The sequence below is a fragment of the Pundamilia nyererei genome, unplaced genomic scaffold (assembly GCF_000239375.1).
Source record: "Pundamilia nyererei isolate P.nyererei 1_Seehausen unplaced genomic scaffold, PunNye1.0 scaffold00060, whole genome shotgun sequence".
In the NCBI taxonomy this organism is placed as follows: domain Eukaryota; kingdom Metazoa; phylum Chordata; class Actinopteri; order Cichliformes; family Cichlidae; genus Pundamilia; species Pundamilia nyererei.
Genome location: NW_005187461.1, coordinates 3320859 through 3341807, shown reverse-complemented (window position 1 = coordinate 3341807; position 20949 = coordinate 3320859). Strand labels below are relative to the sequence as shown.

The 20949-nt window shown below is 41.0% G+C and overlaps 2 protein-coding genes across 5 annotated transcripts in view; both read left to right on the top strand.

Moving 5' to 3' along the window:
• The first annotated feature begins 1125 nt into the window (after positions 1 to 1125).
• Positions 1126 to 14848, top strand: LOC102197397 (protein tyrosine phosphatase non-receptor type 5). 3 transcript variants are annotated; one of them, XM_005734888.1, is made up of 14 exons: positions 1126 to 1397; positions 5043 to 5151; positions 6336 to 6609; positions 7169 to 7291; positions 7426 to 7518; positions 7771 to 8027; positions 8161 to 8353; positions 8778 to 8862; positions 9153 to 9232; positions 9318 to 9455; positions 9538 to 9648; positions 11278 to 11438; positions 11664 to 11777; positions 12366 to 14848. In XM_005734888.1, exons 3-14 carry the CDS (start codon positions 6343 to 6345, stop codon positions 12457 to 12459), a joined length of 1716 nt encoding a protein of 571 aa, XP_005734945.1. In that variant the 5' UTR covers positions 1126 to 1397; positions 5043 to 5151; positions 6336 to 6342; the 3' UTR covers positions 12460 to 14848. The 3 variants fall into 3 exon arrangements, with proteins under 3 accessions (XP_005734945.1, XP_005734947.1, XP_005734946.1); XM_005734890.1 differs by lacking the exon at positions 1126 to 1397 and adding an exon at positions 1416 to 1586; XM_005734889.1 differs by lacking the exon at positions 1126 to 1397 and adding an exon at positions 2179 to 2826.
• Positions 14849 to 16308: 1460 nt separating this feature from the next.
• The window catches only part of dusp8a (dual specificity phosphatase 8a), a 41619-nt gene continuing 36978 nt past the window's right edge, over positions 16309 to 20949 (top strand). The window contains exon 1 of one of the 2 annotated variants that reach the window (XM_005734886.2): positions 16309 to 16638. The gene's annotated coding sequence lies outside the window, so the exon portion shown is untranslated. Of the gene's footprint in view, positions 16639 to 16759; positions 16881 to 20949 lie in introns of those variants that run through there. The other variant, XM_005734885.1, reaches the window with a different exon arrangement.

Here is a 20949-nt window from a genome sequence, read left to right as displayed (position 1 = left end):
GAGAGAGAGAGAGAGCACATCACATTGAAGAAGGAGGGATGGGAAATGACAAGAGGTTTAAGAAGACAGAGAATGATGGAGACCGGAAAAGGAGAATAGACCTGGGCGATGGTGATGATGATGATGGGGTGGGGGGTGGTTGGGGGGTGGTGACTGAGATGAGTGAGAGATGGTGGGTGGCAGAGCGTACAGCTTGGAAGCAGAGGAGGTGACAGTGGGGGGTGTTCGCTGCTCAGTGATGTGTTATGAGCCGACTTCCCCCACTACACACACAGAGACACACGTCTTTTGTCACTTAAGAAGATGTTGATTTCTTCTTTTATTGTTTCCTGGAGAGTTTTTTTTCATTATTGTCGTTATTATAAACAGATTCAGCAAAGCATTTATCTCCTCGAGCTTCATGATGTCCTCCAGCCTGTCTGTTGCAATAAACCCCAATCACCCTTCAGTAGCAAAGACGATGCAAATCTTCAGAGACAAATTGGTCGCAAATGTATTTTCTCAAAGAAACAGCTCGTGTTTGTTGGTATGTTTCTGGTGTTAGATAAATTTGATGTATTTTCAGCTGCAGATTATCAACTGTTTTTTTTAAGTAAGGTGGCTAAATGACAGATCCAGTGACCCTTTTCATTGTAACACTGAAGAAGCAATGTGGCTCAACAATGCCTGTGTTTTATTTATTTATTTATTTATTTATTTTTTACCTTTTTTGAGCTATAATCAAAGCCTAGAGTCTGTTGGCAGCATGCATTTGCTTCAGGTTTTGGCATTTTTAGTGGGGTTTGCCAACTATAATTAAAATATATGTAATATATCCAGGCTTATCCTTCACCACTAAAACTTAATGGTTTACCTTGTTGAAACCTTCCTTTAGAGGTGAGCCCCCCTGATATAACTGTATTAACAGATTTATGTCCCCACAATAAGATTAATAAACACTCTCTCTCTCTCTCTCTTTTGCTCTAGCTCTCTCCTTAGCTCCCTCCCTCGCTCGCTCTCCCCTATTCTGGCTCTGTTGCCAAGGCTACCGTACAGCCTCTTGCTGCATATACCTAGACGAAGCTGCCGCCTGTGGATCTCTCTCTCTCTCCTTCAGGATACAAACAAAAGAAAACCCATCAGACTTTCATACCTCTGTCTCTCTTTCTCTCACGGACACACAAACACACACACCCCTTACATTTGCAATTTCTTGTTTTCCTAGGCTCACACGCGTCCTCTTACTCTCTGTGTCTCTCACTGTCGGTCTGTCTCCTTCTTACATGCAAACACACTCCTCCATCTCCCAGACAGAGAAGCAGTAAAGGGATTGGCGTGGTTCTTGGTGTTTGGCTCCTGGTGGTTTGGCTCACAGGGAGCAGAGCAGCAGATGGCGATGTGAAGACGGGCTCAGCCAGGTAAGAGGACTTATCCTAACCAGACTTAAGGCTGTGGTTGAGTGACTGTGACCGTTCCAGCCCTCCTCGCCTCTTCGCTGTCTCTCGCTCTTTCCCCCTGCGTGGCTGTATGACATGAGGTGAATACCAATTCCTCAGCAAAGCCCCTACGGTTTACATGGCCGCTGCGCTTTCCTGTGCTGTAAAAAGGTAGGAGATGTGTGATGTAGGAGGTGTATATGTGCGTGTTTATTCTTAGATCATTGAAACTGATCATTTGCCAACAGGTTGGTCCGTCGATGGCGCTTTTAACTGTGTATTTTCCTTCTCGTTTATCACTCAAAGCTTGATTTCCTCTGTGTTGTATCATGTCTATGTGACAATGTGGGAGTTACCAGAGAGAGATGCAACAGTCCACCTCCCCGAGTGATTCATTACTAATCCATCCAGCTCTGCACTGTGTGGTCGCTCTAGCTCACCGTAGCCATGTACGTGATATGAATGGTGTTTTGTCTTAGTATGAATGACTGCCAGAGAATGCCATTCCTGCACTGGTGTTTTGATGCAGTGCAATCATGTAACACAATCTTTTGTCACCAAGAATCCAGATTTATCTCCAGCAGCCTGTAAATCAATTTGCTATGCAGCACATTTTAATTATTCATACAGTACAGCTTTGGCTGAATTGTAAGTTTATATGTGCCTTAATGAGATTTCTCTCCAAAAATACCCATGGAGCAGCTGCGAGCGATCCTGGGAGTGTATGTAAACAATAGAGCTGATTGATTATCTGTCTTTGTGATATACAAGAAAAGGCTGCAGGTTTGCTGGGCATTTCATTTTAAGGTCATTGCTGGCTTATGTGTGTATTAATATCAAGATTTTCTGTGTGTGTATGGGAGATAAAGGTTGATGAGGCTGGTCTTGGCCCTCGTGACTTTATCTCATGTTTCCATCTCATCATCACTTTCAGTAAGAGCTTCCTCTTACCTCGTCTCTCTGCCATATGAGCACTTCAGCAACACACTTGATACTCGCCCTTTATTCACTTTGATTCTCCTGGAAACAGGTTGTTTTTTAAATAACAGACTAAAGAAGCAGATTTGGACTTATTGTTTTTCCACACAGAGACGATGGGAGCATCAGGAATATCCATTAAAGCGCACGCCAGCTGTCACCACTTTAATTCCCCCTGTTCCCGACAGTAGGAAAAAGCTATACACAGCTGGCAGCCCCCTTCTCATTTCTGGTCCTCGAGCCCTTCTGGGACAGAGGCAATAGGCATTTTGTACGGCCCACTTTTAGACTCCATTGGATGGTGGGTTCTTGAATGGATGCAGATCAATGGAAACAGTATGCGCATACTCTATTTGAAGACTGGGGGGGTGGTGTTTGTAATACCCAAGGACAGTACACCTTCAATGAGGAATGAGGCTCAATCCGTCATCAGGTTTGACCTATTTGCTTTCAATTCACTCGGCCTGAGCTCAATCCTCAGCTAAATGATTCTGATCTTTTTGGATTTGTAATAAAATCTTTAATTTTTTTATTGTAAGCTCCTGAACTATCTGTGTTAATATATTCTATAGAAGCATCATACATCAGTTGAAACAAAGCTTTCTTTTCGAGAAATTTGCAAACATACCAGATATGACTGTGAAATGCAGATAAAATCATGCACAAAACAGCTGGAATGGGAACAGTAAATTGCTCTGGGTTGATGTTTTTGTTTGTGTTAAATGATTATAGTGTAAATGAAAAGCTTATCATAAACTTTCAGATTTTTTTTATTCTATTATGAATAAATTCTATCTTCAGAACTGTAATTAAATATACCTTTACATGTACATGCAACATGTTTGGAAACAGAATGCAATATAATATAGCTGACCAGATATATATTTTTTATTCATCAGTTTAACAGAATCCGGAGTTGCAGCGAGTATTTTAATTCTCATCTGCAGACTACGCAAACATCAATATTTAAATTCATGTCTTTTTCTGCAACGTTAGAAACATTAAAAAGGGAAGGAACAGAAATTGTACAATAATCTGGAAGTAATGAGAAACTTCTGATGTATTTAGCGTGTACAATTCACTAATGTTGGAGTAATGAGTAATGAATGAGTAGGAGAAGAGGACTCGTGACCTCAGGATTTCTGAGATCCCAGCGACTGCTTGGGTTAAATATATCAGACAGTTTGCCAAACAAGCGCTGAGACAAAGCAAGTAGCAGAAAAACAGAAATATTTACCTCAAAGAATAAAAGCAAAGAGAGGCCGATTTTTTTTTTTCTTAGGGCAAACGTGAATGTTGTCACTGCTCTCCCAGTGCAGATGTGTGTTTGTGTTTTTCATTTTTCATGCGGGGTATCTGACAAAAGTCTGTGTATATGTGCGCGCACACACACACACACGCTACAGTATGCTGGTTGCCACAGTTACCAAAACGCCAACCTCACTGCGTCATTGCTTCAGACAACCTTCACACACAAAAAAGAGTTGCTCTTCCTTCCATTCATCCCTTCATCCACTCTTCTACCTGTCCACCTATTGTTGAAAAATGGAACACATTGAAGCGCTCTTATACAACACAATCCATGCCTGTGTGTGTGTGTGTGTGTGTGTGTGTACTTAACATACGTGTGTACGTTGCATGTATGCACATTGCCATGGCTACAAGCCGGTCTAACTGGCGTCATCACTTCAAAACCACCTTCACAGCAAGCAAAGAGAAAGAAACGGACTCAAAGTGAACACACACACACACTAAGCTCCTGCTACTGGTGTGGTCTCATATTCCGCTGAGCACACCCCATTCGTTCAACAGGGTCCAGTGGCACATAAGGAGAGAGGGGGAGATGGTAGAGAGGAGAGGAGGGCAGAGAAGGCTCGACTTCATCATGCATACTGATTCGACTGGAGCAATCTGAATGTATTTCTGAGGGTGTCTGCTTAGTCTGGCTTGAATCATCCCTGCCTCTTCGGGATGCAGAGAGAGGCAGGGAAAGAAAGAGTGGGGAAGAAATATTGACAGTTTACTGTGTCACCTTACATCACTATCCTCCCCTCATGAGCGCACAGCTGGGAGTCTACAAGGGTGCTACTCTGATCCATCATTAGAGAAAGCTGAATTATTAACCCTCTCTCAGTGTCTATCAATGTTACCAGTTGGATTTGTCACTCTACTGTCTATCATAGACTTTAAACTAATGGATGTATCCACCGTGTCATCGCTCATTGGTTCGTAAACTGATATTTTGATGCCCAAACTTGCATCTAGGAGGTATAGGGCTCACACCACACAGACTCAGATAAATGGCGCAAACTTCTGCGATTTAATTGTATTAACAATAGTCCGAAAGGTTCACTGCTTAAGTGGTAGTGTTAACATATCATATTATCAAGTGATCGTTTAAAATGGTCACACCGTGAACCATGTATAACCATGCAGGTGACTCATAAAACTGAATTTTTTGCACCAGTTTTGTATTATTTTGTATTATCCCTGGCTATTTGAGGAAGAGACACTTTCTTACTTGTTTGTTTGTTGTTTTTTTCTGCTCCAGAGGTTGGAGAGATTTGCATGTTTAGTACATCTGCAACAGCTTTATCATTTTGCTAACCTTTGAATGTAAGCCCTGAGCTACTGTCTTGTGTCTTTTAGAATTGACTCTGCCTCACAATGGCTGACTGTGACCGGATGCCCCAGGATACAGGTTTTACCTTGATCATGTGATGTGACTCCCCTGCCAGTTCGTTGCCATCTCTCATAGGTCAGTCAGTCATTTGACTTTATTGACCTTTGATGTTAGAAAACACACAACGCATTGTCTTTGTGTTCAGATCGTGGCACAATGTGTTGCTTTTTGAGATCTTTTATCTTGCTGAAGCAGGCTCTTTAAGGGATTTCTTGATTCATCAGATCTGCCAGTAATCAGGCCTGAGTATGTTTAGTGAAACTGAACTTAGCTTTCAAAACAATGTGGTTAATTACAGTTAATTCATGATTAAACAGGAGGGGCAATCACTGTGTTACACAGGACCAGGTAGGCTTGGATAACTTTTCTCCCTTAATCAATGAAATCATCATTTAAAAACTGCATTTTGTATTTACCCTGCTTATATTTGACTCTGATATACATATATATATATATATGCGGAAAAGAGCTTTGAATACACTGCTGACTGTGTGTGTGTGACTGTGTTGTCAGTAGATGATAATGCTCAGGACGGATGAGAGAGGACAGGGCTGTAAACACGCTACCCCTGACTCATTTTTCCACAATGGAGCCTCTCTCTCTCTCTCTCTGTCAAATTCACACACACACACGCACACACACACACACACACACACACACACACACACACACACACACACACACACACACACACGATGGAGTCCAATCTAAGGGAGACAAGAGGATCCGGAGATGAGAGCCACTCTGTGCTGCTTAGCTGTACATTTGAATAGACCTGCAGAATAAACGCAACCTTTTTGTCATATACACGCTCATTTAGAACCACACATTAGACACACGCAATGTGACAAACACAGATAGCACATACTTGAAATGAAAATCAGCATGTAGTCCCAGTGTGGCTGAAAATTATGGCCTCGACATTTTATTGTACACAAAAGCAGAAAAATCGCAAATAAGTTGTAAGTACAGAAGAACACCTGCATGTTAACATCTGTATGTTTCAAACACCAGGTACTGTAGGTGTTTCAGAGTCTAGGATCCTATCAAAGATCTCCAAAGTATAAGTAAATGTGTTGCCATTTGTCTACATTTTTAAAGGGTTAAAAACTGGAGTTTGTATTTGATGGGATGATTTTCAGATAATGGCACACATAAAACCGAACACCTAATGATAAACACGTGTAAACTAAATGCATTTAAAATCTGATTTATAACATATGAAAGGCCTTTTAACACAAAGGCACCTCGTTCAACAGGGGCATCATGACCCGTCGGCTGAGTAGCTCCACTCGTTCCCACACCGAGGACTCCATCTTCCTGAGGCCTGATGAGGATCCCGTTTGGCTAGACGAGCCCACAAAGACTGAAAAAATTGGCGACGGAGCCCTTAAAAAAGACGGGCTCCTAGAATGTAAAGATGGAACCGCTGAGGGCCAAAACCCCCAAGAGGAAGTGTTTTTACGCAAGGTGTACACACTGGTGATTGAACTCCACTGCTGGGCAGCACTGTTTATCACTTCCCAAATCTTGGTATGTGTTCCAGGCTCTCTATTATCTGCTTTTAATCAGAGTAAGTTCTTAGGTCGTCTTTGGGTTTCAGCTGCAATATCCGCCTTGCAAATGACACGTCAACACTTAAGCTTGAGGTTTTCTTTCAGCTTGACCTTTAATTTTCCACAGTGGTTTATCTTTTCATATGTATGATTGCATTTTCATATTTGCTTCAAGTGCTTCAGGCTTGGAAACTACTTTTTCTGGGGGTGGCTAGATGAGGCTAAAATTTGACACCTCTTCACCATTAATTCCCTCTTCCTGTTTCCGTCTATTGTTGACTTCATGTTTGATTCATTTAAACAGAAAAAAGGACAGGTGCAACATTACCATAAGTAAATAAAAGAGCCTCGTAAATGCAGCCACTATTACGACACTAGACTCTATGTGGACAATTTACATATTTTTTATGTCTGTGTAATGGTCCATCTTCTTTCCTTTTCTGCTCGCTTTTCACCTGAGAATGGCTGCAGTCCGATTTCCAGTGCATGAATGACTGGAGCGGTGACAATCTGCCTTCCTTCTTCTCTCCCCCCAGGGGTACTGGATATTTTTTGTGGTGGATGGAAATGGGCCACTCTCTTCCATCTACAAAGCCCTGCAGGTCATTGACTTCTACCTGGGGTTCATCTTACCCTGCCACCCTATTTTTGGAACGGATGTAAGCATCAATCCTAGATGTGGCTGACAGCTTTTAAGTCTGGGTGGAGAATAAACAGCTGTTTAACAGGATGTGAAGCACTCAACTATGTCTGACTAACTCATTCTCTCTCTGTGTTTCCCTTTATTGGCCAGTCAGTGGTGATGAGGGATGTGGTAAACACCACAGAGCACAATTGGATTGTTCATGGCACTGCAGGCATCGGCGTGGCCATCTGTGTAGTCATGGTAAAACACTGGCTGGATCCTTTATTTTAAGCTCTATTTTTATGCAAACATTTCACAATTTTGGTCATTTCAGCATGAATTTAATGCACGATGCATGCTGAATTGGTGTTATTTGCTATAAAGATGGAAAATAATCTTAAAAGGAAACAAGATCGATTGAATCGGTTGTTTCTTAACGTAGCGACCTGTTGTTGTGTGTTTGATTGATTTACTTATTGACTGCTTCTTTTTTGTCTTCTTTTCTATCCTTAGATCATCCACCTGGTGTGCAAGTGGAATTATGGCTCTGGCTTGTGGTCATCAGGAACTGTGTCGAGGGACATTGGTGATCGACGTCAGTCTGTGAGCCGTCAGCCCTCTTTCACCTTGTCAGAGTGGACAGATGCCCAGGAGGATCTGATAGACCTGGACCCGGTGCCCCAGACTCCAGTATTTGATATAGGTGCAGATACCAGGACGGAGGGAGATGCTGCCACCCTTACTGTCACACCAGTGGGGCTTCAGGAGAGGTTAGAAAAGAGCATCCAGCAGGTGGAAATGTTTGTATTTATGTTTGTTTTTCTTCCAGCAGGGAGACTCACACTTTATTCATTCATTTGTAATGCAGATATATGCATTTGTCTGACTGTCTGAATAAAACAGGAGAGGCTCCAATGTTTCCCTGACCTTGGACATGTGCACACCAGGCTGCACAGAGCCCTATGGCTACGGAGCCCAACTCTCTCCAAGAGACCAGTCGGCCCAGGAGTATCTCCGACAGGGAACGCACGTCCTGACCCCTGCCATGCTACACACAAGGGCCATGGACGACCAGAGCCTGCAGGCTGAGTTTTATGTGAGTGCAGCAACAGTAGCTCAGCCACCTACGTTCTCGAGATTAATATGAAATGAACAGAGACTCGCCGGAAAAGACGTACACGCACACACAGATGCAGCCACACACACCGATCGGTGCTCTGCACACGCCCGTAAGCTTTTCTACTTTCTGTTAGTGGGCGGAAGATGGAGGGATGCAAGCATTTTTTTTCTTTTTGCATACAAAAACCCACAGAAAATTCTTGTGTCTGTTAGGAAGAAGGATGCGCGTTCAGGATCACACACACACACTAATACAGCAATGGTTGAGTGTGAGAGGCTGTGAATGACTTCACGTGTTTAATATTATTTCCTCACCGCTTGGTTGTTATGTAGAAGGTGACTTTTGGACTTCCCCATTTCTTCACTTTCAGTTGCCTTCATTGTTCTGTGTCCATTGGCAGGAAACTCCCATGAACTTTGTGGACCCTAAGGAGTACAATTACCCAGGGCTGGTGAGAAAGAATCGCTACAAAACAATTTTACCCAGTAAGTAGAGCTGTAACACAAGCTAGTGACATCAGTTACTATAAACATAATATTGAGGTAGCAATTTTTTAAACTATTTTTATGCTGATTATCTTAAATAATTTTGCATCCTCTTTCACTTTAATGTTAAAATTTGTTCGCAAGACATCAAATTTCCAGTATTTATGTTCGCAATGACACACATAAGGGTGCAACCATTTTGTATCACTGAGCTGTAGGATGAGATACAGAATGAATGAATGTGTAACCAGCTCCCTTTCTCATGATAATGTCACATTGTCCACCTGCAGACACGCACAGCAGAGTGATCTTGAAGTCACAGGATGAAGATGATTTTCTTTTTACCTATATCAACGCTAATTATCTCAAAGTAAGTTCAAATGCACTCTGATGCAGCGATTTGTTATGGCTTTGATATGTAATGGTAGCAAAACAACGAGTGTGTGCATGTGCAGGGTTATGGGGGCGAGGAGCGTGCATACATTGCTACCCAGGGTCCCACTGTGAACACAGTGGGGGATTTATGGAGGATGGTGTGGCAAGAGAGGACCCCAATCATAGTGATGATCACCAACCTGGAGGAGAAGAATGAGGTAACTATTCAAAGGATTCTTTGATAAATATTCCTAAATATTAACCAGCTATATTATCTGCTGTGTCTATTGTTTCTTGTAGAAATGTGCTGAGTACTGGCCCGAGGACACTGTGACACACGAAGGCATCGAAATCACTGTGGTCAAGGTGACCCAGGAGGATGACTACAGTCTGAGGGTGTTTACTCTGAAGGTAACCGACAGAGAATGCATTAATATGTGAAATACAAAGGGTGAACCACAACAACACCACTTTAATGTTTTAGCTTCAAGTAATGCCAAAGCTGTTTGCCTCTAATGATATGCATACATGAAAATGGAAACAACCTTATACAGAGGTGGATGGGTGGGGGGATGGGGTTACAGTGGTGGATGCTCATGTTAAGCGTGGCCAAAGTTTCATTTAGGTCAACATATGTAAAACTAATCCCGGTGAGCCAAAAGCTCAGGTCTGCTCCAAATAGTCTGCTCGAGACAGATGTCAAATGGAGTGGATATCCCTAATACGGTCTCAGGCACAGGTCTGGCTGTGAGCACATAAGCCCCACCCATCTGCTGTTCACATGTTCTGTTTGTAAGAGGCAGCAAATCAGAAGAAAGTTGACCTAAAGGGATGACAGAATACATACTGAGAGGGATGCACAAAGAAATAAGTGAACGAAACAAAAATATAGAACTAGTTACAAGTTATTTTAATTTTTCTTCTGGTGCTCATACTGTCAAATATATGAATTAAAACAAAACTAAGGGTTCACAGCCAGGTTCTTAACATGTAATTAGGAACAGAAGTGTGCAAGTTAAACCCTGTCATCTGTATGCTAATGTGCTTAAAGCAGTAAAGGCTTTCATGAGCAGGTAACATCAGAAAGCCTCTGTATCATTGTCCTGAATGATGCCTTGATAAACTTTAGAATTCATTTTCCTCTCTCTTGGCCCAAAGGCGATAAGCCGTGGCAAAGTTGACAATCCTGCACGTGGCTAATTCCAAAGGATTACCCACCTTTACTTTATATGTCATCTGTGTTAGCAGACGTCTTTCCACGTAACACCCTAAAAAATTTTAAAAGTGTGCTTTATGTTATATTCAAAGTGGAAATTTCTCTAAAGATATGTTACATTTTTGTTTTTATTCTTTCAATCTAAGGCACTTAAATTAAATTTCATCCCTTAGGTGCCAATTTAAATTCAGATGTTAGATGTGGATCAGAACTATCTGCATGGCTACAATATGCACTGTTTACATGATGATCCCTCGATTAATGTCACAAAAACACTGCAGAAGATTATTATTTTGTGTTCCCGACTCAACAAAAACATGTTTCTAAAATTATGTGTATCAAACAGTCATATTTTATCCAGTAATTTATCACAACAGATATGGGTGTTGGAAGGTGGTTCGCTCAACGCTCCATTCATGTGTTCATGATGGGTGCTTTATTTTTAATTTGAGGTCATGGTGGCATCGGCACTTAGCAAACAAAACAAGATAATTCAGTAAATGCAGCCTGCATCCGATTGCTAAGCACCAGGGGATCATTATGTAACTGCAATGAGTTAAAAGCTTGTTGATTATTCATCTCCTCATGTTATGTTGTTTATCTATAGGATTCATAATTATTGGTAGACTGACATTCGGAAATTTGTTTATGCTCAGTACAGACCAGGACAAATAGTCTGCTTTTGTACAATCTCTTTTTTTAATGTTTGTTCTGCGCTCACTACTAAACCAAGGCAACTGTTTGGTCAAGCATGAAGAGCAACAGGTGTTCTCTGTGTGCTTGGTATAATGACATCTGTGTCACTGTCTGTGTGCATGCACCAGTGCGGGGAAGAGGAGCGCACTCTGCGGCAGTACTGGTACACTTCCTGGCCTGATCAGAAGACCCCAGACAAGGCTCCACCCCTGCTGGAGCTGGTGCAGGAAGTGGAAAGGGCCCGTGAGGAAGCCCTGCCCTCCAGTGGCCCTATAATTGTCCACTGCAGGTACAGGGCTAAAGCAACTTGTTTGTAGTATTGGGAGCATGAAAGATTTCATATTTAGAAGATAAAGCCATCTTTAGTTTTATATTACAGTATCTTGTTTTGCTGGTTTTTCTCACTGTACAAATCAAAATCCACTTCAGTATATGTATTCCCTTATTTTCAGTTCCTCGATTTATGGTGAATACAAAAATCCAACACATTACTTCTCCAACTTTTTCTTTACAGTGCTGGAATTGGTCGAACTGGCTGCTTCATTGCCACCTCCATCCTGTGCAAGCAGCTGAGGACTGAGGGTGTAGTTGACATCCTGAGAACCACCTGCCAGCTCCGTCTGGACAGGTGAGATATGCTTAGAGCTCTTATCTGTGCTCGTGCCTATCTTTAGTTCTGGCATAAAAGCTCAGCTGACGTAGATTGATTTAGTTCCAAAAAGAAGGTCACCAAACCTTCTTCTAAATTATCTGTCCCTCCATCCCTCTTGTGGTTATCCAATTCAGGACCGGGTCAGGGATCTTAAAATTATAGTCCATTAATTACACACTTCAAAAAACCATGCATGGTTCTGTGAGTGTTAAAGGAAATGATTACCTTTACTCACTTTTGAGTCAGAAAACAACAAGCATGGGTGCTACTAGTAATATTATTTATGTGAGGTACAATCCCAGCCGGCCATCAAGCACATTAGAACACCCACAATGAAAGCAGTCATTATTAGTGTTATTGGATACATCTGAGTTTAATAAGTCAAGATGTCATGGCTAATGTATTTCATTCATTGTTTGAAAAAATGTGATAAACATTTTATTTTTTCCTGGAGCTAATAAACAAATGTTGACTTTAAACGAAATTTTTCCATTTAATTTTGTTATATAATTACTATGTGAAGTGTTAGATTTAATGGTATCTCTTTGTGTGTGTGTTTTTCAGGGGTGGCATGATACAGACGTGTGAGCAGTACCAGTTTGTGCATCACGTCCTGAGCTTGTATGAGAAGCAGCTTTCTCAAACTGCTGAGGAGTAGATGGAGCACAACAGCCACACCCAGACCGAGACACACCACTGTACACGTAACCGCCTCAGGTGGTATGCACCACTGTACCTAACATCATCTCAATCTCACCCTTTAACAAGTTCAAACCATGTTATTCTCTTCACTCAAGGCAGGGTCACTCAAACAGAACTGAATCTGTGCTAATTGTGCGTGGTTGAGTAGAACAAATATAGAGGAGGTGTGATTTGAGATAACTCACCTGAAAATAGTAGTAACGCAGTCCCATCGATCCACATGTTCTTGATAAGTTGAAGCAGTCACACCTAAAATAATCCAAGCCAGCACTCTCGCCTTCATTTCATTTGCACTGCTAAGGTTTCCATCACACCACTGCACATTAGTCTCCGTCATCGAGGCCTTGTTTTGCACTTGGTCTAAAACAGCTTCCTCGTGTAATGATTGTACAGTTATCGAAAGGTTAGACTGGAAGTGAAGTATAATCAGATGGCCTGCAGTGGTGTGACTTACCTGTAAGGAAATGAAAGAAAGTATGTGTTGACAATAAGGGCCCTTTACAGTATAAGTGCCAGCATCGTTTAAATCTACAGAGATAATCAAATGCCAGCCTAATATTTAACTATACTGATATAAAAGTTCATATGAAATGTAAAAGTAAATGACGTCTAGCCTTTTCTCTCAATTTCAATGTAAAAAAAAAAAAAAAAAAAAATCATTACAGAAGGCCTGTCTCAACTTTTGCTGCATTCAAGAGTCACCTCATCTTCAGGTTGCATGGTGCTAAGTGTTCATTAAAGGCATGTGCAATGTTATGGAACATAGGAATGTATAACGATTAGGTTATTAACTAACTAATTAGGATTTCTGTGCAATCTACAGTATTACAGTTTTACCATGCTGCCTGTGCAGTCCTCATGGCCCATGATGTTTACAGTAAACAACTTCTGCATTAAGGCCACATAGACGTTAACTCAGAGGCGTCACAGAGCCAGGGATACTGAGGGGACAGAGGCCAGAAATAGAAACACACCATTAGAAAAATCAATGCAGGAGCTCCGGAGAATCCATTGTGCACAATCGACGTTTCCAGTGACAAACACGGGAGGATGTAATGAAGAGGAAAGCAAAAAAAAAAAAAAAGTTGCATAAACAATACACCATAAACATAAGGATATTCTTGTAAATGTCCAATTTTCTATCATGAAGCTTGTTGCCCTCAGAGTTTCAAGTTCTGCAATGCCTCTGCTTTAAACAGTAGCTTGAACACATCTGTGAAGTAAGAAGCCCATGATTGTTGTATAGACAGGCCAGGCCTAATCTGTATGAAGCACAATAGACCAACAAAGGTTGTCTCTCCGATGTTCAGCTGTAAAAGTTCTTTTTTCTGTATTGTGTTTTGATTGTGTTGAGTTTAATGGATTGCATGTGCTGTATGGGACTCCATAGGTCCACAATCAAAGCGACGTGATTGGTTGTCCTGCTTTTTGTTGTGTAAAAGGGTTTAAGCCTATTATTATTGCTTGCTCTCGGCCAATGCTTTTGATACAGTTTGCTTTTGTGAAACCAACCAGAGATATTTTTAGAACATTTTGATACAATCCTTTCGAGTAGATGCCTTGTGTATATTTCCGTTTACACCATGATGGAATGTAGCTCATACTGTGGATCAAACCATCGGTTTATATTGCAAGATTTAACGGAACAAAATGTGACAACTACCTAAGTTACCTTACAGTACAGAAGATAAATAGATTATGTTCAGTCTTCAGTATTATTACTTTAGGTCTTTAGGCTTTGCTTTAATATGCTTTGCTTTCTGTGTACGTTTTTATCGTTTTCTTGGAGAATTTTACCTCAGACTGAGTTTTCACACAGTCCCCACTCTATTCTATCTGTGACTCGAGGCCACTCTCAGTTGACAACACGAGAAATAATCGCTATGTGTAAGGCAGCTAAAACAGTGAAGACAGTTTTCTACAAAAAGTCAAACAACTTCTATCTTGACTATCATGACGCTTCAGATCAGTGGCCCCGGACGTTATCAGAGGATGAACTTACCAGAGTGGGCTCGGACCGCTTTATAAATAAGACATCAGCCGGGAGAATATAACTGCCAAAATGACCTTTTACAGCAGCACCTGGTTGAGACAGACAAGAAAGGCTACAGTGTATTGTCAGGCATGTGACATAATCCTCTGATAATCTCCAGTCTACTTGATTGAAAAGCTTCTATTTTGAGTGTTTGTTGTCCGTGCTTACTTGGACTTCTTCTGAAGATCAAAATGGGGATGACTTAATAGCCAAACAGTCAGACGTACAACCAACCAGCAATCAGTATTCCTCTCCTCTGCTACAGTATCGCTTTAAGTTGTGACTTTTTGCATCCAAATAAAGATAGATTTTCATGAATTTGTGTTGTTGTTTTTTTAGAGTTACTCTGCCCTGATCATCTGATCAGTCTTTTTTCCACCCCCTTTGGTTTCATGCTGACAGGCTGCAATCGCACACGTTCACCGCTAGGGGTCAGTATATGCGATCTAATGACACACATTGCCAAACCTCCCTGCAGGCAACTGCTCGCTGACAGATTGTTCAAAGCAACAAAACAAAGGCTTTAATCTAACAATAGAGAGCTGATGAATTCAATGAATTCGGTGAATTTACTTGGCGGTGAATTCAAACACCAATCATCCATTCATTGCAGAAACCGGGCTAAGTGAGAATGCGATACTGTAGATCGATCAGTTTTCGTTTCTTGCACATTATTTTTAAAACACTATCTTGAAAAACATAATCAAAATTAAATCAGTGGCATCCAAATGACACTTCAGCGTAGCCTGTATCTTTCACAAAGAGAAACGGGCAGCTCAGTAGTTTGCAAGTGCAATTCAGCTTAAATCGTTTGGTCCATGACGAAGAGCAAATACGAAATAGATTTTGAAATATTAATAATAGTAATAGTCAACCATCCAGGGCTGCTAACACTGGGTGAGCCTGTTTTAGAAAATCTACTTTTACAAAATTTGGCTTTTACTTGTTATGAAGTAACACAGACACGAGTCTGAGCTGCATGCTCATATCGTTTTTCTCGGATTTAGTTTCAATTTTTTGTATTTTTTTTTTTAAAGCTCTACATTTTTACCGTAGGCCTAACCTCAGGAAACGAACCGAAAGAAATTCAGAAAAGTAAAATAGAATAAAAACTTACAAATAAAAAAAAGATATAGTGGTTCCCCGCAAAACTGTATTAATGCTTAAGAAAATGACTTGCAATTTTTTTGCATTTAAATTCTAAGATCAGACTGCAGTGTAGTCTAAGTGAATACACGTTATTATTCCCAAAACGGGGGAAATGATTATTTCGCAGAAGCCAAAACATATAAGGATAACCTGCAGCAACATAGCGTAAATGAGGCAGAATAGCCGAAACACACCTACAACATAACGAGACAATATTGCTCAATAAGGCATAAAAGAGAAACAGAAACAGAAAGGAGCACATACAAATAAAACAAAATGAGACATTTAAAAGGTGTTATGTGATTTGTATTTCATAATAATTATTTGAATATAATAAAATAAGGAAATAAATAAAGATTCATATTATCCCTGTTTTTTTCTGTGTGTAAGGCAGTTTTAAAAAACACACACACTCAACGTGAGTGCGTCTCCTTTAAAAAAAGAAAAAAAAGCCGGACTGTCCCTTTAATCCGCAGATCAGATCACTGACGTCACCCTAGTCCTAAACCGTCGCCGCTGATTGGTTGGAAGTGACGTCAACCTCACAGTTTCCTTTTTTCCCGTCTCCCTCCTGAACCATGACCTCATCGCTTTAGTTCATGAAAGTGCTAAAGTGCACCTTCCGTACCTAACCACCCCCCTCCTCCTCCTCCTCCTCCTCACACACACACAATAACAGCTAACAGTTTTAGCCTTCACCTAGCCTAGTAAAGCTAATCTTGCTCTCCACGAGCCAGCTGAACGGCTGAGGAGGCCGTTTGTAGCCTATCACCGCGCGCTTTCATGCCTGGTTTGCTCCTGGCGCTGTCATCCTCTGTCAGCTGAGGTCTTTACTGTACACCCCGCAACACCGCCAAGTAAACACCGGCCAGCCCCCATGAAGACTCCGCCACTGTCCCCTCACACATGGAGGCCAGTTGAATAACACCCCGCAGACGCATGGAGCCCGAGGTGAGTGCTTGAGTGTGTTTGTCAATTAGCAAGAAAGGACATTTGTTTGTTTGAATCGGCTGCTCGCTGTCTGTGCTCGTGCCCAGCTCGCTGCTGCTGCGGCGAGCCCGTCAGCTCGCACTCCTCCCCCCCTCTTTAAGTGCGCGCCCGTCTCATAATGGGAATAAACCTCGTCCGTGCTCAAGTTATCGATCGTTTTATTGGGATGCAAAAAAATCGCTGTGCCGGTTTCCTATTGTAAGGTAGGTGTATTAGGTTTCTTCCCGAATTTTCTGTTTAATGTTCGCGCTGGTTAAAGTCATCACTGCCTTCCCGATCAATGGAGAGGGCTCATTTTCGCATGCGGACATATCCACGCGTCATAACAAACCCAGGCCAGGTTTCCCACTCAAAACAACCTCTCTGTAAGTGTGGGGTATAACAATAGTTGATGCTGACTATATCCGGCGTTTTTTAAAAGCAGTGCCTGCTGTCCGCACTGGAGTCTATTCTTATGTCTAATGTAGGTCGGTTTATTGCAGTGCGCTGCGACCGCTCAGCCTCCATCATTTTGAACGCTGGTAAACGATACACAACGTCTTGTCTGTTTTTTGTTTTTGTGTTGTGTGTGTATGTGTATGTGCGCCCCCATCTCTGATGATTTGATTTTTCAGAGCATTTCTATATGTACACATTATATTTATTTGACGATGTATTTTTGTATCAGAGATTCTCGATATTATTTACATTTACATTACCTATCATGTGGCTGTTGTAGTGGAGTCTGGGGGTAGTCCCAGCTATGTATGACCCTGCATTTTACAGCAGTCAGTGCACTGAGGGAGTATTGATGAGAGGACGCCGGAAGGCTTCATGCTTGGATGTGTTGTTTACAATATGATAGCGCTGTCCAGCTGCACCAAGAAATCGATTTTTTAAAATGACAGGACCGCTGCAACAGCATGTTACACTGGTTATTAGTCGTGGTAAACACTCAGGGTTAGACAATCATCAACTATTAACCATTAATTGTAAGCATTGTTAAACATTTGATCATTTAAGGTGTGCCAATAACTGTTTCTTTTTAAATTCCACAATAATAATTGATTACAGCTATAAATTAATTGTTTACTACGTTTATTGTATAGCTAAAAGCAGTGAATGCCACTGAACTCACAACAGTCATGCTTTAATTTATTTACCTGACAGAAAATTAATGATAAAGTATTTTCATAATCAAGTCGGAGGTTCTCACCGGTGAAAGTCAACTAGATATCTTTTGATTTTGGACTGTGAGACAAAACAACACTGCTTATAATGCTAACTGTTTTGGGCCTTTGTACAAACCAAGAGATTAATCTTTAACTGACAATACTTTTATTCATTCTGTCGTGATTTTGAATGATATGCTAATATTTTGCCTTTTAACACAATTGCAAGAACTTCTACTAAAATTCTCCACTATAAACAGGTGATCCTGTACCTGCTCATTAGAAGTGGCAATCACCAGACATCCCATGATACAATAATATCAGAATACTTGATATTCTGATATTATTGCAGTTTTTGGCATTTTGAAAGGGTAAATATTTCAATAGCATAGATTGTGATTTCACTGCAAATTATGTCCACAAAGTTAATCCAATAAGATAAAGCAGGAAAGCACAGACACTGTCACTAAAATCTGCCATAATTGTTGCTATTAGACAGCGTCAGTGTGCTACCAATCTGTTACTGTCTACACAGACAAAAAAACACATTTAGCAGAAATTCACATTTGTGTTTAGCTACCTTCCTGTTCTATATGAATAAAACCAGAATACATCTGTTTGGCAGCCAGCTGAGTCGACTCCACTCATGTTATGTTCATTGACAAAAGCAGCATGTTGCAATTGGTCCCAGAATGTGAAAAGAATCCAGTACAATCACAAGGCAACCACAGGTTTGTTTTGTTTCTGGCAGATACAAGGTTGTTGTCCAGCTTTTGTACTACTACTAGTGTAACTGAGCTATTAGCTAAGCCAAGTGTGTCCATTCTTGAATGCCTTTTTCAGTTGAGCAAATATGATGTAATGTTGCTTGAATTAGTGTCCGTGGCTTGATAAAAATAATACGATGCTATGCTGTATCGGTTCGTCTTTTTTTCCACTTCTGCTGCACAGTGCTTTGTTGTGGTCACCCTTTAAAGTGTAAGTGAAACACTCCAGAGAGAGAGAGACAGACAGACAGCTTACATACACATATATATGCAAACTTTGAGTTCATGAGAGGGCCTGCTGCACAGACTAAAGGGCACAAGATGCGCTGGTGATGTAATTGTTTGTGGTCTAAACAAACCAGTCGTGCCTGTCATTGTGCGAACCTTGCTCGCTTCATATCAGCCTACTCAAGGCTGTGGCCGCAGGTGACGTTATGCAGGGAGTTAATGAATAACCTGGATGGTATTACATCACCACTGGTTGCCCTCCAGTTACTCTCTTTGTGTTTGCCTCTGTCCCTGATGTCTGATAATGTCATCATGGAGCTGGCCCTTCATGTTCACCCCATGGTGAAAGGCTGTGAATACACCTGCGTGTGTTGCCCATTTTATTGAGATAAAGTTACTTCCTCAGCTTGATGTTAATATGCACCAACCTTTTTTGTTATCAGTCTTTTATTGAACCGTTTCAGTAGAGTCTGTCAATGATTTGTGTTGCTGTGTTTTGCATGACAAGAGGGGAAAATGTTTGATTTGTTTGATGTTTGATTGGGAGTCTGTTAATTGTCTTTGTCTGGAGGAAGTTCATTAGATTTCAGACGTCACTGTGACCTCACAAAGCACCTTAATTATTAGAAAACACACACAAAATCCTACTAGCATAAAATGATGACGCCATGACAAGTTATATCCAATAGGTCAGTTCCACTGTGACTAGGGAGGGATGTTGATAAGATTTTCATCATTAGCAATTCTGCATATTGCCCTGATTCTTTATCATTTTCCTTGTTGACGTCTAATCAATTTTCCTTGTGGAGAAATGTCGGTCAGCGCAGGATTTTTATCGTCAACGCAGTGTGTTATTATCTAAAGTTTTCATAGTATAAACAAATGGTTGAATGGGAGGAATTACGAAAAGCTCCACTGCTTTAGCATCATTGTTCTGCAATGTAGAAATGTTAGAAAACCACACCAGCATTGATAGGTGGAGCTCAAAGGCATATGATCATGAAGTATTTGGAACCGGTTCTCAATAGCCATCCTTAACAGTGACATCATAATGTCCTTAAAAAACACCTTTTTGGCCATCATCCAACAGCATAACTCAGAAAGAAAGATGATTTGAGTTGACATCATATTTGGCTGCATGCTGAAGTGTCTACACTCATCTTTGTGCTTACCTATTGAATTGCTTTAAAGTCATTACTTACGTGTGTCTCGCCAAATTTGCATGTGAACAGCAAGTTGACAGGTTGGTGAAGAGATACAGCTGGGCGTCAAATTTCTGGGTACCATTCATTTACAGCTAATATTTCCAGAAATCCGAAGGATGTGTAGGGTTTATAAAAAAAAAAATCCCACCTGGAGTAAAAATTTCCTCAAAGTTGACCAGTCAGACTAGTTTCTCTGCAAGTTGTCGTGGTGTAATTATTTTGTTTTGACTCCTTGGATCTGCATAACCTGGTCTGTGTGGATCTTCTGACTGTGTGACCTTGCTTTTGGGAAAGCAGTGAGATTTTTGGGCTACATTAGAGGAAACATCAGATAGAAATATATTAAAATAATTTTGGTCGGTGGCTTTTAGACTAATTTGTGGTCATTTTCTTTTAAGTGAGTAAAATAAAAGGTGCACATACAGCTCAGGTTTGGAGAATCTATCTTGAGCTCCACTGTCTGTAGCTTTATCTTGTATCAGCATCAGTGAGCATCCCATCACAATCACCCTTCTCGTGCCCCCTTATCACCCCAGCCTGGGCTGTTTCCATGGCAACCAAATCTGCTCCAGGCCTGTACACAGTGTGTCTGTCTCTCTGCTTTCTCTTCTCTTTTCTTGTTTTCTTCTGTTCAGTCGGAGCATCACAGCCTAGTGCTGCTTCCTTAAGTGTGAGGAGCTTATTTTATTTATTTATTTATTTAATGATTCTTCCTTTTTTTCCTGCTTGGATGTGATGTGGAGGGGCATTTTTTCTGCATGAGGAGATGGGCGATGTTTGTTATGCTGAGTAATCACGTGGATGGCTGTGTTGCTTCTTTTAATTTCTCTGCCTTTCTCATATTTTATTGTCAATATTCTTGCTGTTTTCTCTTATTAACCTTTTATTCCAACCCCCTTTCTGTCCATAGAAGCGGGATTT

Excerpts from the sequence above, each read along its gene's own strand:
- LOC102197397 (XM_005734888.1), top strand. The coding sequence starts at position 6,343 with ATGACCCGTCGGCTGAGTAGCTCCACTCGTTCCCACACCGAGGACTCC. Across the intron at positions 11,439-11,663 it reads CCTATAATTGTCCACTGCAG|TGCTGGAATTGGTCGAACTG; the intron begins GTACAGGGCTAA and ends TTTTCTTTACAG. Across the intron at positions 11,778-12,365 it reads TGCCAGCTCCGTCTGGACAG|GGGTGGCATGATACAGACGT; the intron begins GTGAGATATGCT and ends TGTGTTTTTCAG.